Genomic DNA, 14342 nt, shown 5'->3' with positions numbered 1-14342 from the left:
GGATTATACATGAGATTTCAAATGATAGAAATCAGATCAGTCTCTTCTTCTGGGGATGGGGATTAATTGGGAAGGGGCATGAGGGAATTTTCTAGGGTTATGGAAACAGTCCTTACCTTGATCAAATATTGTTTACACAGATGTACAGATTTGTAAAACTTGATCTGAATAGTTAATATCTGTGCATTTCACTGGAACTAAGATATAGCTCAGTAGACCTATATACATACATACATGGAGGCATGCAAGGTGCTTAGCCAAGTACATAATAACTCCACTATTATTGTTAGTGTGTTTGTTTCTGGACACCTTGATTTAAACAAAAAATAACATGACTAAAAATGAGATGGAACAGCATTTCCTTTCAGACCACAGATTTCATTGCAGATACTTGAGAGCACAGGTAAAGATCCTTACCAAACACAATTGTCAAGAAAGAATCTACTGGATCGATGCTAATTTTTTGCAACTATTGAGTCATTATAAAAGGTTGTGCCTAATTTGTTGCAGCTGTTTTTCATGATGCTCTAAAAGTTTGTGGGTTTCAGAGACCTATGAGAGATGGCTTATTACCTGGGAAAACTGCCTGTCCTTAGGAAACATGTACCCTGCCTGAAATACCGTAGTTGCTGTAGTATTTGTAGAATTGATGGATTGTCTTTTTTTTTTTTTTGATGAATTGTGTTAAAATTAATATCCATGTTGAGAAATTTGAGCTCAGACTGTCACAAAGACATGTTTTGAATGAGTCTTCATGCTATTCTGATCCAAGTATAAACATGGATGTGGAAGCCTTTAACACAAGAATTAAGAGAATTGGTCTTTCAGCTTGACACTCTGAGCTCAAAATCTTGATGTCTTTAACACGCTGAGTGAGTTTGGGTCAGTGATTTAACCTCTCTGTTTCTCAGCTGTTGCCTCAACTGTAAAACAGGGATAATAATAGTACCTACCTCAGAATGCTAGGACTGTGAGGATTGAGGAAGTTCAGTAAAGTATTTTGAACAGTTTCTGGCACATGGTAGCCTTCACACAAGGGTCGGTCATCAGTTTTGCATGCTCTCTTTGTGCTAGCAAACTGAAGGCTTTGCTGTGATCTGCCTTTGGGTGTTGTTCAAAAGGTGCATGCCTGATGGTTGATGAAAGTGATGTCAAACAGTTGAAAAGCCTGAAGCCTGGAATTTGTGAGGAACTTGTGGTTATCTCTTGGGCCAACCTTGGCCTTGTTCCTGACTTACTCTGATTTCCCTGAATCTGGTTTTCTCATCTGTTAAATAATGATTGGGTTTCATATTGTCTGTGTTCCCTTCAAGCTTGCATCTCATTGTCTGGTCTTAAGTGTTTGAGCTTGGTCATTATTATTTTATCATATAGCTTGGTCCCCAAATCACAGAAGAACTATATAGTAGCTCGACTAGGATTGTCATTATCTGGTTCTGGTCAGAGTCATCTTGGGGATTTAAGAGGCATTGGCCTTGTACAACACAGCTGCTTTGCTGAAAAGGACCATCGCTCCTCTTAAGAAAGCTGACCATTGGGGTGCCTGGGTGGCTCAGTCGTTAAGCGTCTGCCTTCGGCTTAGGTCATGATCCCAGGGTCCTGGGATCGAGCCCTGCATCGGGCTCCCTGCTCAGCGGGAAGCCTGCTTCTCCCTCTCCCAGTCCCCCTGTTTGTGTTCCTACTCTCTCTGTCTCTCTCTCTGTGTCAAATACAGAAATAAAATCTTAAAAACAAAACAAAACAAACAGCTGGCCATCATTGAGGCCATGGTGGGTGGATGTAGCTTCGTTTGCATATGAAAATGACACTATTAAAATTGCGGTCAGGTGTTTGAAATTATTTGTCCTCTCTAAGGGTGTTCAGTATACACATTCTCTTTTAGTCCTCAACTTGCAACATCAAGAACTGTGTTGAGTTTTACATGCAGCCAAAGCTTCAGGGACTCTCAAGATTCCTTCAAGTCTGCTCCAATACTACCTTCTCCATGAGGCTAACCTTTCTCAGTCTTTTAAAAATTGAACTTGCTCTGCTCCCCCTTCCATCCCTGGACTGCTAATCGCACTTTTTCTGTCTTTTCTTTTTTTGGCGGGCGGGGGGTGGGGAGGGCAGTCCTTTGTCCATAGTAGTTATCCCCTGTAATCTAAGTATAATATACTTTGGTTTTCATGTTTATCTGTCTCTCCCAACACTGCCATGAGATTAGGCATCTATGTTTCAGCTCATGGATGTATTCCAAATGCCCAGAACAGTCCCAGGGGAGGATCTGAAGGAAAACACAGATTTGTCCAGTGGTGGCAGTGCTTTCACCATTTTAAGTGCACTCCACGCTAAATACACAGAGATGGTAATTCTAAACACCTTGTGTTACATTCAGGGAAAGGCAGGTCTTTGCCGCATCCCCTGGGCAATGGAAAGAAAACTGGACCTCGGTTTGAGTCAAGACCCTAACCCAGTGTACTAATTAGAGCTGTCCTTGAGGACTCTCCTTCACTCTTCAGTACCTCAGGATCTTAATTTATGAAGTAGTTTTAGTAATATCCGTCTCCCAGAGTGCTACCAGAATGTAGAGCTCATATATCTAATGCTGCCTAGTACAAATACGTATGTGCGTTTCAAAAATATATTTCCATCTAAACCTACTTCAGCTTGCACTTTATACTTCTACATTTCAGGGACAGTGAGAATTGATGGTCATGATTATATTGAAATATCTTCCAGTTCACCAGAAATAAATATTTTGAATTTAAATATCAGGCATATCATACTTTGGAGGAGAACTTTGTTAGTATCTGTAACACTACCCCTCCTCCCACGCACGTAGCTTGACCAAGCAATTCGATTTCTTAGGACTTCTCTGAGAAGCCTATTTGGACGTACATGAAACATGTATGCTCCATTCCTGGGGCTTTAAATAACATTCATTTACAGGAGACTTAAACACTTAAACTCTAAGCCCTATCTTTCCCCTGAATTCCAGACTCCTTTCAAAGTGCCTTTGGGACACCACCCCCCTAGATTTTTCTGTGCATTTCAGAATCAACTTGACTCAACAGCATTCTCTCTCTCTCCCCCCTCCACACACTCCATTTGCTTCCTGCCCATGAGCCTACTATGCCCCAGTGTTCCCCATCATGATGAATGGTACCATCCTTCACCCAACTGCTCATGCCAGACCCTTAGCATTCCCCAACTCCTGTTCTTTTCCTGCCCTCAGTCTTTGTCTCCGGCAGCAGTGAATCCTGTTAGCTCTACTTTCCAAATAGACTCAAAATACAGTACTAACTTGCCAATTTCTCTTTTACCTCTGCCCTGGTCTGGGCTCCTGTCCCCCCACCCTAGGCGATAGCAGTAGTCACAGGCACCTGGTTTCTCCATCTGCATTCTCATCCCTGTGGTCTGTTCCTTACAGACCAGCTGGAGTGATCGCAAAGTGAAGATCAGAGCCTCTTCCTCCGAGCCTCAGTTTTCTGATAGTTACCATCACAATCTGTATCCTAGTTCAGGTTTTCCCTGTGGCTTGTAAGACCCAGTGTGCACCCCTTCTGCCTGCACTCCCAATCTGATTGTCAAACTCTTTGCTCCTTCTTTGCTCTGGTCTAGCCACGTTGTCCTTCACACTTGCCCAGTAAAATCCCACCTCAGGGCCTTTGCACTTCTATTGTTTTCTCTGACAAGAGTGCTTCACCCAGATGTCCTTATGATTTACTTTCTTACTTGTTGATGCCTTTTTTTTCCCCCACAAATCTCTCCACGACAGAGGTTTTCCCTGACCATCCTAGAAACAGGAGCCTCCCACTCATTGTTTGTCCCCTTCTCCTGCTTTCCTTTTTTCCTTCCAAAGACTTCTTCCCAAGGCTAACTTTAAAATTACATGCTTGGTCGTTTATCTTTTTCCTGTTGCCTCCACTAGACTGGAAGGTCCAAGAAGCAGGGCATCTTTTTACTGCTAATGTCTAGTGCCATACATGATAATACCTGGTAAGTATTTATTTGTTAAAATAAGCAGGGGTAACAAAAAATTATTGGAAACAACCTGAGTGCTCATCACTAAGGAGTTGGCTAAGTTAAATATCATGCATCCATATAATTTAAAACTGTTTAACTTAAAAAAAAAACAAACAAACTTCTGTATGTTTTCATGGGACTATCACTTAGCTGTATTAAGTGGACCAAGTTGATTCAGAATGATAAAGAGCATTAAATATGCCCTTTTTTGTGTAAAAAAGGAAAAATTTAAACGTGTATGTATATATTGAATGGACATATTGAATTAAGCCTGTATATGTGTTGAACATAGTCATAAAGATTAAAAAGGCTGGTAATAGTTGATTCTGTGGAGGAAATCTGAAAGTGTGAATGAAAAAACTTTCTTGAGGGGTGCCTGGGTAATTCAGTCGGTTAAAAATCTGATTCTTGGTTTCAGCTCAGGTCACGATGTCAGGGTCATGAAATCGAGCCCCACATTGGGTTGCATACTCAGCAGGGAGTCTGCTTGAGATTCTCTCTCTCCCTCTCCTTCAGCACCCGCCTCATGCACATACTCTCAGTCTCTCTTTCTCTCAAATAAGTCTTTAAAAACATTTTTTCTTGGGGCTCCTGGGTGGCTCAGTTGTTAAGCATCTGCCTTCGGCTCGGGTCATGATCCCAGGGTCCTGGGATCAAGCCCTGCATCGGGCTCCCTGCTCCGCAGCAAGCCTGTTTCTCCCTCTCCCCCTCCCCCTGCTTGTGTTCCCTCTCTTGCTGTCTCTCTCTCTGTTGAAAAATAAGTAAAATCTTTAAAAAAAAAAAAAAAAAAAAACATTTTTCTTGACTGTATACTCTTAAGCCTTTTTAAATATATGCACTTGTCTAATTTTTTTTTCAGAGAAAATTGTTCACTCCAATTTTTAAAAAACTGAAATATGGAATACCTAACTTTTAAATTAATTCACATATGTGCTTAAAAAGAAGAGGCCATTCTTAGTTCTTAGACCATGTCACATAAACAAGCATTTGCTCTCATGGATGAATTTTACAACAAAAAAGTGTTGATTGTTATATCACAACTAAAAGAGAGGAGTTTGTTACAATTTTCTAAATTGTGCCAAATATTAACAAACCAAGACAAATGTATTGTATGGATGGCTGAATGAAAACAACCCTGGAAAGCAGAGAGTTTTAAATCATAGACCTCAAAATTAACATGGCTAATGGAAAACTATTTATGTGCCAAGATAATCCAAAATGACTGTGATTCCACTTAGACTCCAGATGTGTGATGCAGCTGTAGGGGAATGTGGGCCTGCTATTTCCATAAACTGGTTATAATCGTCTACAGAGATGTGATTCATGTTTACTTGTAAATGTGCTGGAAATATGAACATGCAGCATCATTATCCACAAACCCTAGCTCACTTGATTTGTATTATTTGTCTTAGTTCTGAAGATGATGATAGAGTTATTAGTTGGGCCATTTCAATTCATTACTCCTTATCATAACCTATAAGGTAAGGTGTAGTGGGAGCACAGCCTCTCTGCAAACTGGTCTCTACTCTGTCCTCTGAGCTCACTCAGTGCCCATCTTGCCGGCCACCCTGCTTAATTTAAGCAGGCCCTTAAGACCAGAATGCTTGCTGTGTCCTCTGCTGAAAAACATGTTTTACCTCTGGCTCTCACCTTCATCCTCACTTTGTCAGAATGGTTTCCCATGGTCAGGTGCACTCCATTCTTTACCATGGAACCCTCTTCAGTTTCCTTCTTAACACCTTACTTCGTTATAATGGCTTAATCTGTTTACTTGAGTATGGTCCATCTCTCCCATGAAAGTACGAGCTTGAAGAAAGCAGAAATGCGATCCTACTCATTCTTTTGAAGACCGATGTATCCCTAGGATCTGCTGTGGTACTTGGCACATAATAGGTGATCGAAAATATTCTCCTTGTTGAAAAAATAGATTACTATTGGGGATTTTCTCGAAGGCCAGGTCTGTCTTCTGCCCTGTTTCTTCTCTCTCGTGTGTAACTTTACAAAGAGTTGCACTTGTTGACCTTCTCATAAATTCCCTTATGGAACAAGATATTTGTAAAGCCTAGTGGGCAGAAGAGACTAGCAAGCGTTAGTAAAATGCATGTCAATGCCTCTTTGTTCTCAACTCTACCTTATTAGTAGAGCAGATCATGGCCCACAAAATTTTATAGGTCCAAGAGAAAAATCATCAGGAAACTTGATGGCATTATATATGTCTTTAGAAAGTTTGTGGATTATTTTTTAATCATCTTTCAAAACAGAGTGTTCTTCCATAGTAAACGGATAATGCAGATTTTGTAACTATTCTCTAGGTATCTCTTTTATTGGGGGGTGAGGGGGAGAAGAGGAAAACATGTCTTCTTCTCCTGGGGAAGAAACCTGTTGAAGTGAAAACACTGAATACAGACAAAGCGAGGGCTTTTATCAGTATTAGCCTGGAATATGCTCTCAGCCTCACACAGTTTGCCAGCTCTGTGAGTTTCTGCCCCACTACCTTCCGTCTTTCATATAACAACTGATGAATTGTAAGAGCTGGGGCAATATAGGATTGTCTAGTAGCTATTTGGTACCAATTAGATTTAGGAAGGAAAGCCAATAGGGTATAAAATGTATGAGCGCTTGAGTACAGTCAGGTAAGCTTCTGTGTTAAGACATCAAAGCTTGTCAAAGAAGTGGGACTTATCACTCTGAAGCTTAGTGTTGGTGAGCTTAAGCTAAACATAAAATGCAGTGTCCTTAATTAGAAGAGCAGTAGCTACTGGGCTCAGGGACCAGTTAAGCTGGGCCTGGCTTGAGGATCTTTGTGAGGACTTCACCATGAACGTGGGATTTGTAGAAATACTCCAATGGCACCTTTGACTGATGTTGGGCATTTGTGAGGCCATTCAGAAAAGCTTCATGGGCATCAGAAAGTCACTAAGGTATTGGTGGTGGCTGCAATGGCCGAAGTGAAACACACAGCCCAAGAAAAGGTTGTTCACAAGTCTAGGTCATTAAGACAGATACTGTTCTTGAGATTGACACATTAAATTAGTATCAGGCCTTGATTCTATAATGTTACATGATCCCAGGTAAGAACATTTGGATGTGTGGGACCATGAGGTTATAGCTCTCAAAACCATGCTTTAGAATATGTCCATCCAAAATGTCCTTCTTTTGGGGTGCCTGGGTGGCTCAGTCAGTTAAGCGGCTGCCTTCGGCTCAGGTCATGATCCCTGGGGGTCCTGGGATCGAGCCCCGCATCGGGCTCCCTGCTCAGTGGGGAGTTTGCTTCTCCCTCTCTCTCTGCCTGCCTCTCTGCCTACTTGTGCTTTCTCTCTGTCAAATAAATAAATAAAATCTTAAAAAAAAAAAAAGTCCTTCTTTGGAAACTCAACATCTATTATATTTAGCAGCTACTTTAATCCATGACTATCTTTGGTTATTGTATTATTGCATTGCCTCAACTGTCTGTAGTTCCTCCCTATCTAATGGCAGAACAACAGAAAGTTCTGTATTCATTCTCTGGAAAATACAATCCTATTACATTTTGTGTGCAAAAAATACATTATCTTCAACTGGATATGTTTATAAACAGGTGAACACTGAACATAGCCCCATAAAGGAATAGACTAATGCTTTGGATTTAAGCCTACTTTGCATCAGTATAATCTAATGTGCATTGGAAAGGCAGTCAACTTGTGTAAATTTTCACTTTTTTACTTGTGACCTTATAGCTTTCTGTTATTGGAGGATGTGTTTTGTTACTTGGTCTTGGCTTGATTTTTACTCATTCATCAAATAACTATGCACGTATATACACGCACACATAAAATTTCATGTAATTACACACATAAACACACTGTTGTTTAGGTGCTCTTGTAGTTCAGAGAACTTTTATTCATTCATTCATTCGTTCACTTAAGATTTTATTTATTTGTGTGTGAGAGAGAAAGAGAAAGACAGCAAGCCAGTACAAGTAGGGGAAGCAGCGGCAGAGGGAGAAGCAGACTCCCCACTGAACAAGGAGCCCGATGCTGGACTCAATCCCAGGACCCTGGGCTCATGACCTGAACTGAAGGCAGATGCTTAATGACTGAGCCACCCAGGCATCCTGGTTCAAAGAACTTTGAAATACTTAAAAGCGTTTAGGTTATATTCAGAGGGATGACCTATATCACTGTAAAATATGTTGTATAACAATGTAAAGAAGTTCCCAAAGACTGATGAAAGGTACTAGTCTTAGGATTCCCAAGAAGAGAGTGTATTTGGATATAGAGGGGCTCCTTTGTAAAATTCACATGCCTAGTGCACCCCAGCAGATGCAGGTAAGCTGAGATTTCTTTTTCATGTCAGAGGAGATCTCTGCACATTTAAAAACCAAGACACCAAATGTTGCAAAGGGCATAATATTCAATATAATGCTGAAAGAGGACAGGGGAAACAAAAGCTCCAGGGCAAGAACACAGTGAAAATGTGAAGAATGGCAGGGTTAAAAAAATGTGTGTAATGTGTATGTATATATATGTATATATGTATGTATATATGTGTGGTGTGTATATATATATAGAGAGAGAGAGAGAGAGAGAGACATGGGAGGAAAATGGGTGATCTCATGAGAAACAATGCAAGTAGAGGCAAAGACTGGGCCAGGGATATGTCTCTATGTTCGATCTAAATTCTTGCTCTCAAAGCATGGTCTCTGGGCCACAAGTATCAGAATCGATTTTGGTGTGTGTTAAAAACACAGATTCCTGGGATGCATGGCCGACTTACTGAATTAGTTAGACTTTCTTGGTGTGGGGCCTAGGAATGTGCATTTAATCAATTTCTGCAAAGTATTCTTATCTACTCAAAAGTCCAAAAATCACTCCCAGCGGAAGACAGATAAACAGTGCCATCCACTGTGCTCAGCTAAGCGGTGATGGCTCATGGTGGTGGTACACTGAGGTCTTGCCATATGCCGGGGGTCCTTTATGGGAGGGACTAGAGGAGGAGCCAAGTTTCATGAGGCCTGAAGCCTAACCAATTTATTGGGCTATTTCAAGGGGGAAAAAAAAACCCTAAAAAATTACCAATACAAACACACTAAAAACATGAATATACTTAGAATGAGAAAGGAAATTAAATTATTAATTTTAAAAGGCCTATCATAAAATCTAGAAAAATAATATTGTGAATAATTACCTGACATACTTTTTCCACACTTTCTGGTTGCATAGCCTTTGATTGCCTCTTCATATGACAGCTGTTTGGCATTGTCACTTTCTTGTACAGACAATAGAAAGATCGTTGTCTCTTATGGTAATTTCAGCAGAACTGAGGTTTTTTAATTGCTGGTTGTGATATGTAAAGAATGCAACTTTACATACAGAATATAAACACACAGTATGTATAAGCCACAAACATAAAAATTCCAATTTTGTTTTCCATGAGTCCCATTAAAAAAAAATGGTGGAGCATTTATCATTTTATATGCTGAATTGAATATATTCTTGTCAGGAGAGAATTTCTGTTTTGACTAGGTGTCAGAATTAAATCCTACTTGAAATTTTACATATCTGATGATTGAAAAAAAAATGCACCTAGCTTCTGGCTTTTGCACTACCCATATATTTCTGGTTCTGGCCATTATAGGACATATTTACATCACGTTGTGTGCTTTGGTCCTGTATCTTCACCACACCCTGCTTGGGGAGTTGACACCAAGGGCGAAAGAAGAATTTCTGGAAGACATTCCTACACTAGGAGGGCTAGAAAATAATGTACCTCTATAGGGAAGTGTCTGCAAATGATATAAACATTTACTACACACAAATCATAGGAACCCCCAATTTACCTTCCTGTTAGTTGGAGCTCCAAAATTAATGGGAATCCTCCAAATCCACCCAACAAAAAGGGAGTTTGAAAAATACAAGGTCTTAACTAGTTGTAATTAAAACATCTTAAGCTAATTTTATAAAAATGGGTGATAATGTTAATGCATTACTGGGGTACCTCCCAGAGTCATGAAACGGGCCTGGCCAAGAGAGGACCTTCAACTTCAACTTCATACCCTAGAGGGTTTTCTACTGGGGAGGATCAAAAGGAAACACAGATTGGAGATTATCTTTCTTCTTCTGTTTTCATCATTTCAACATGTTTCAGTATTGCCTAGAAAAATTAATGTACTCAGCATATCTAAATTTTCCTGTTTTATGGAACATTATTAACAGATGTATCCATTTCCTTACACTTGGTTGTCATAGCTTCCTGTTGGCACCATTTGTACAAAATTGCCTTCTCCCTTCCCTGTTCTTTCTTTTTTCCCCTTCCCTTCTGAATGGCACACTAGAGCATTTTTGTTTTATGTGGCTCATTAAACTAGACAGTTGGTATGGTTGGAGACTCAAGAGCCCTTATGGTAGACAGAACAGGCTACTACACATGCATGAGGGAGCTGAGTTCTAATCCCCACTCGGCTTTTAATTTGTTGCATGACTTGAAAGAGAACTACTTCCCCTTCCTGGCTCAAACACCTCAGCTAGTCAGTAAATATGGTGGGCAAATCTGTGGTTCCGAGGAGTCCAAGTTCTCTTCCAAGCCCTCAGAGAAGCTCTGCTTTTTTTTTTTTTTTGCTGTTTCATATTCTAGAATTTGTTTCATGATTTGTGTCTTAAAATGGTCATACTATTAAAAAAATAGATTGAAGGCCATTTTTTTAGAGAAGTAGTCTCTAAAGTAGTAGTCTCTATGGAATAATCTAGGGAAAAAAAATTTTTTTTGACCATTCTAATTCCATGGTAGAGCTCAGAATTTGAATTTGTGTTTGTCAGAAGTTTATTTTGGAGCCTGATGCATAGTCAGGGTTGAGAGATGTTATTCTAGACCAGTGGTATGCAACCTTGTCTATACTTTAAGATTACATGGGACCCTTTAAAAATGCTGATGCCTGGGTCCTACCTTTGTGATTATTATTGAATCGACCTGAGCATGTAGATTTTTAAAATCTCCACGACTGTCTCTGATGCACACCCAGGATTGAGAAACCCTAATAGAGATAATCACTGCATTCTGTCAATATCTAACAATCTTTGTAAGAAAAAAAAAAATCACAAATGTGATATCCATATGCCCAGTCTCTTATAAGTATTTATTGAACATGTCACTTCCACTTTAAAGCTAAATTATGTAATTCCCACATTGGTTGGGGCAAATGTCAAAGAAAAAGCAACTGGTGTGGTGCCAATACCTCTAGCTTCTGCACCCTGGTTTGTGAAGAATTTCTCACTGGTCATCATTCCTGCAAGGGTCCAAAATTGTTACCTTTGCCTTGCCCTACCACAAACCCTATATCCATGCACAAGTGGGTCAGCTCTAGTCTTAAAGCAGCTCATTCTTAAAATTAGTTGGTTGGAAATAAAGGACCTTGCAGATAAGATTTTAAGATTCTTTGCTCATTTCCTTAACTTACAGAATATGTTTTAATGGAAAAGAAAGGCCTAATTTCCTTCAAACTTAGAAGACATTTTTACCCCTTCTAATTGATCTTGATGTGTAAAAAAAAAAAGAGCAATGACTTTGTTGTGTTTCAATGTTGTTACAACACAGCCCCAATCTATAGAATTCTAAGGAGCTAAGTTAATGAAATGGAGATGCTCTTGTAACATGAAGTTCACTGCTTGCTTGGGAACCCAGTACTTTGGGAGGCTAAAGTGAAAATGTTCAGGGATATTAAAATGGATTCTCCCACATGGTGTTTGGCTTAAACTTCTATATATCCCGAGACGGCAGAAGCTTTTATAGCAGACGGGAAATCATTCATTCATTCATCATTTATGCATTTGTTTTCTCACTCATTCATGCCATACACATATATTTAAATAAATACTCTTGTGAGAACCTGATTTTGGCACTAGGGTAGTTAGAATAAGATAAATGTCATGTAGGACTTCATTGGACATTTCCATTGGCCATGGGTTTTTCAGTGGAGTTCCACTTATGTCCAAAGGCCTTGAGTTCTCAAGGGGATTTTTAGATTTTATGTGTACACTTTAATGATTATCTAGAAACTGTAAAATAATCATATTCCAACCATCTGGAAGATGACCTAATAACCAAGGATGTGATTTTAGGAACCCACATTGTGTTTGTCACCATGGTCACTTTGGTACCACGCAGAACACATTTAATTGGTATTTTTTTAAAGACTTTATTTATTTGAGAGAAAGAGAGTGAGTGGGAGGGAGGGAAAGGGAGAGAGAATCTCAAGCAGACTCCCTGCTGAGTGCAGAGCCCCATGTGGGGCTCCATCTCAGGACAGGCACATCAGGACTTGAGCCAAAACCAAGAGTTGGATGCTTAACTGACTGAGCCACCCAGATGCCCCACAAATTTAATTGCTGTTGACTAAGATGAAAATAAACAGAGGTAAGATTTATTCTTAGGGAATGCAGTATGCTTACAAGAGGGCCAAATGAAGTAAAGCTCTCAAAATAAGGGTTGTGCAGGTATTTGCATGGGGAAAAGCTGTAGGGGCTATGTTGTCATGTGGCTCATGGCAGAGTAGGGATGATCTACTCTGAAGATGCTGTGCTAAAGCACTGGGTACCACATTGTGCCACTTAGTTTTAGGAAATCATCATCCTTTGTAGTAGTCTGTTATTTGTCCCTTTTGAATGATACACGTTCATAGATTTGTTTGTATTTAATTTTAAAAATTTGTTTTGGTTTTAGAGTTTTATGGAAGTGATAAGTTTACTTAGATTTGTGTTGACACCTAATTAGTAGTGCTAGTATAAAGATCATTTTGTCAACAGCAGGGATTAGGGAAAGCTTCATTACTTTAAGGGGGATTAGTCTATTCCTTAGTAATGACAAATATTTTTCTAACTTACCTCGCTGTACTATAATCACTGTTTAATGAGTTCATTCCTCCCGTTAGCCTGTAAGCTCCTGGAAGGCATACCCACATCTTCCTGGACTTTGAGCCTCCTTTATGTTTATTAAATAAATGAGTTGATTAAAAATAATAAGTAAGTTGATTGGCCACAATTGGGATTGTGTAACTCCTCCAGACTAAGTCAGCACGTGATGAGGTTTCTGTCAAGGGAGGCATTTAAGCATAGGCTGTCACTTGAAGACTCCTGAGTCCAGTGAGGCTTAATCTGTGCCCATCAACATCCCTTTGAATTCTAAAGTAGGGGGGAAGATGAAAATTGTTACTTTTTCCCCTGACTTTCTGGCAGTGCAGGATGATTGCATTTGAGATCATTTTACCCCCCAAATAAATTGCCTGAATAGTATTTATCATACCACCATGATGGACTGCTGAGGTTCATTTATTTTCTCAGACAAATTCTCAGTTGTACCCTCAGGACTTGGGTAGGTGGTTGAGTATCTCCCTCACAAAGATGCTGGAATTCTAGGAGTCATTTGGAAAATGGCTTCCTAGGGGTCCTGTTCCTCCCATAGTGTGTGTGCCTGTGGATGTCTCAGTATACATCACGAGAGATGGCTGCATAAAATGAGGGGACTCATACAGTGTCTGCAGGAGCCACTTTTGTCCAGAGGAAGCAGATTTTTGGAGTTGTCAGGAGGATGGAAACGTACAGATAGCAGCCAGCCGTATCTCTTCATCAGTTGGTTTTTTTTTTTTCTTTTCTTTTTTTTCCCCCCTCTCAGCAGTTTAATGTAAGTGCTTCTCTCTCGCCTCGTGTATTTCAGATGCCTCAGGAACAGTACACACACCACCGAAGCACCATGCCCAGCTCTGAGGGGCCACAGGTATACAAGGTGGGCATTTATGGCTGGCGGAAAAGGTGCCTGTATTTCTTTGTCCTACTCCTGATGATTTTAATACTGGTGAACTTGGCCATGACCATCTGGATTCTCAAAGTCATGAACTTCACAATTGTAAGTAAAAAAAACACACGTTCCTTTAGCCCTTCTTGGGGGAAGGGAAAGCGTGGAGCAAGAAGAAGGAATGTGGAAAAGCCGGGGTAGTAGGATTCAAAATGTCTTGCAGCCTGGCATTTGGTTAAAAAGTATTGCTGTACAGATTATGTGTGGGATCTGCCTCTGTCTCATCTCTACTCCTCAGTGGCTGGGAGTCCAAGTTAGAGTCATTTCCCTCCTTTGCAGTCTCTTGTATGCTTTCCCTCCATTTTGATAACTGTGTTTCTGTCTCCTGGACTTTCCAAGCCCTTTGAGTAAATAATGCAGGAAGAAATATGGGCCAAATTCAAAGTACTGAGTTTTCCCAAATTTTGGTAGTGATTGTGAAAGGGTTTGTGAGGTAGAGGGTAGCAATATCTGAGTAGAATAAGGCTTTGTGGATTATCTGAGAGTTTTAACTGTCTATATATACCTTGTAGCTC

The 14342-nt window shown here is 40.1% G+C and overlaps 1 protein-coding gene across 7 annotated transcripts in view; it reads left to right on the top strand.

Annotated features, from left to right (window-relative positions):
* The window catches only part of SGCD (sarcoglycan delta), a 954698-nt gene that overhangs the window by 570748 nt on the left and 369608 nt on the right, over positions 1-14342 (top strand). For 4 of the 7 annotated variants that reach the window (XM_064596615.1, XM_045902074.3, XM_045902073.3 and 1 more), the window contains one exon: positions 13690-13878. In XM_064596615.1, the coding sequence (XP_064452685.1) occupies positions 13690-13878 (189 nt within the window). The remainder of the gene's footprint in view (positions 1-13689; positions 13879-14342) is intronic. The other 3 variants (XM_064596616.1, XM_054513862.2, XM_054513861.2) reach the window with 1 other exon arrangement.

The sequence above is a fragment of the Mirounga angustirostris genome, unplaced genomic scaffold (assembly GCF_029215605.1).
Source record: "Mirounga angustirostris isolate CCGP_5_RB_7025 unplaced genomic scaffold, mMirAng1.0.hap1 SCAF_7, whole genome shotgun sequence".
Classification (NCBI taxonomy): Eukaryota; Metazoa; Chordata; class Mammalia; order Carnivora; family Phocidae; genus Mirounga; species Mirounga angustirostris.
This window is presented reverse-complemented; position numbering and strand designations above follow the sequence as displayed.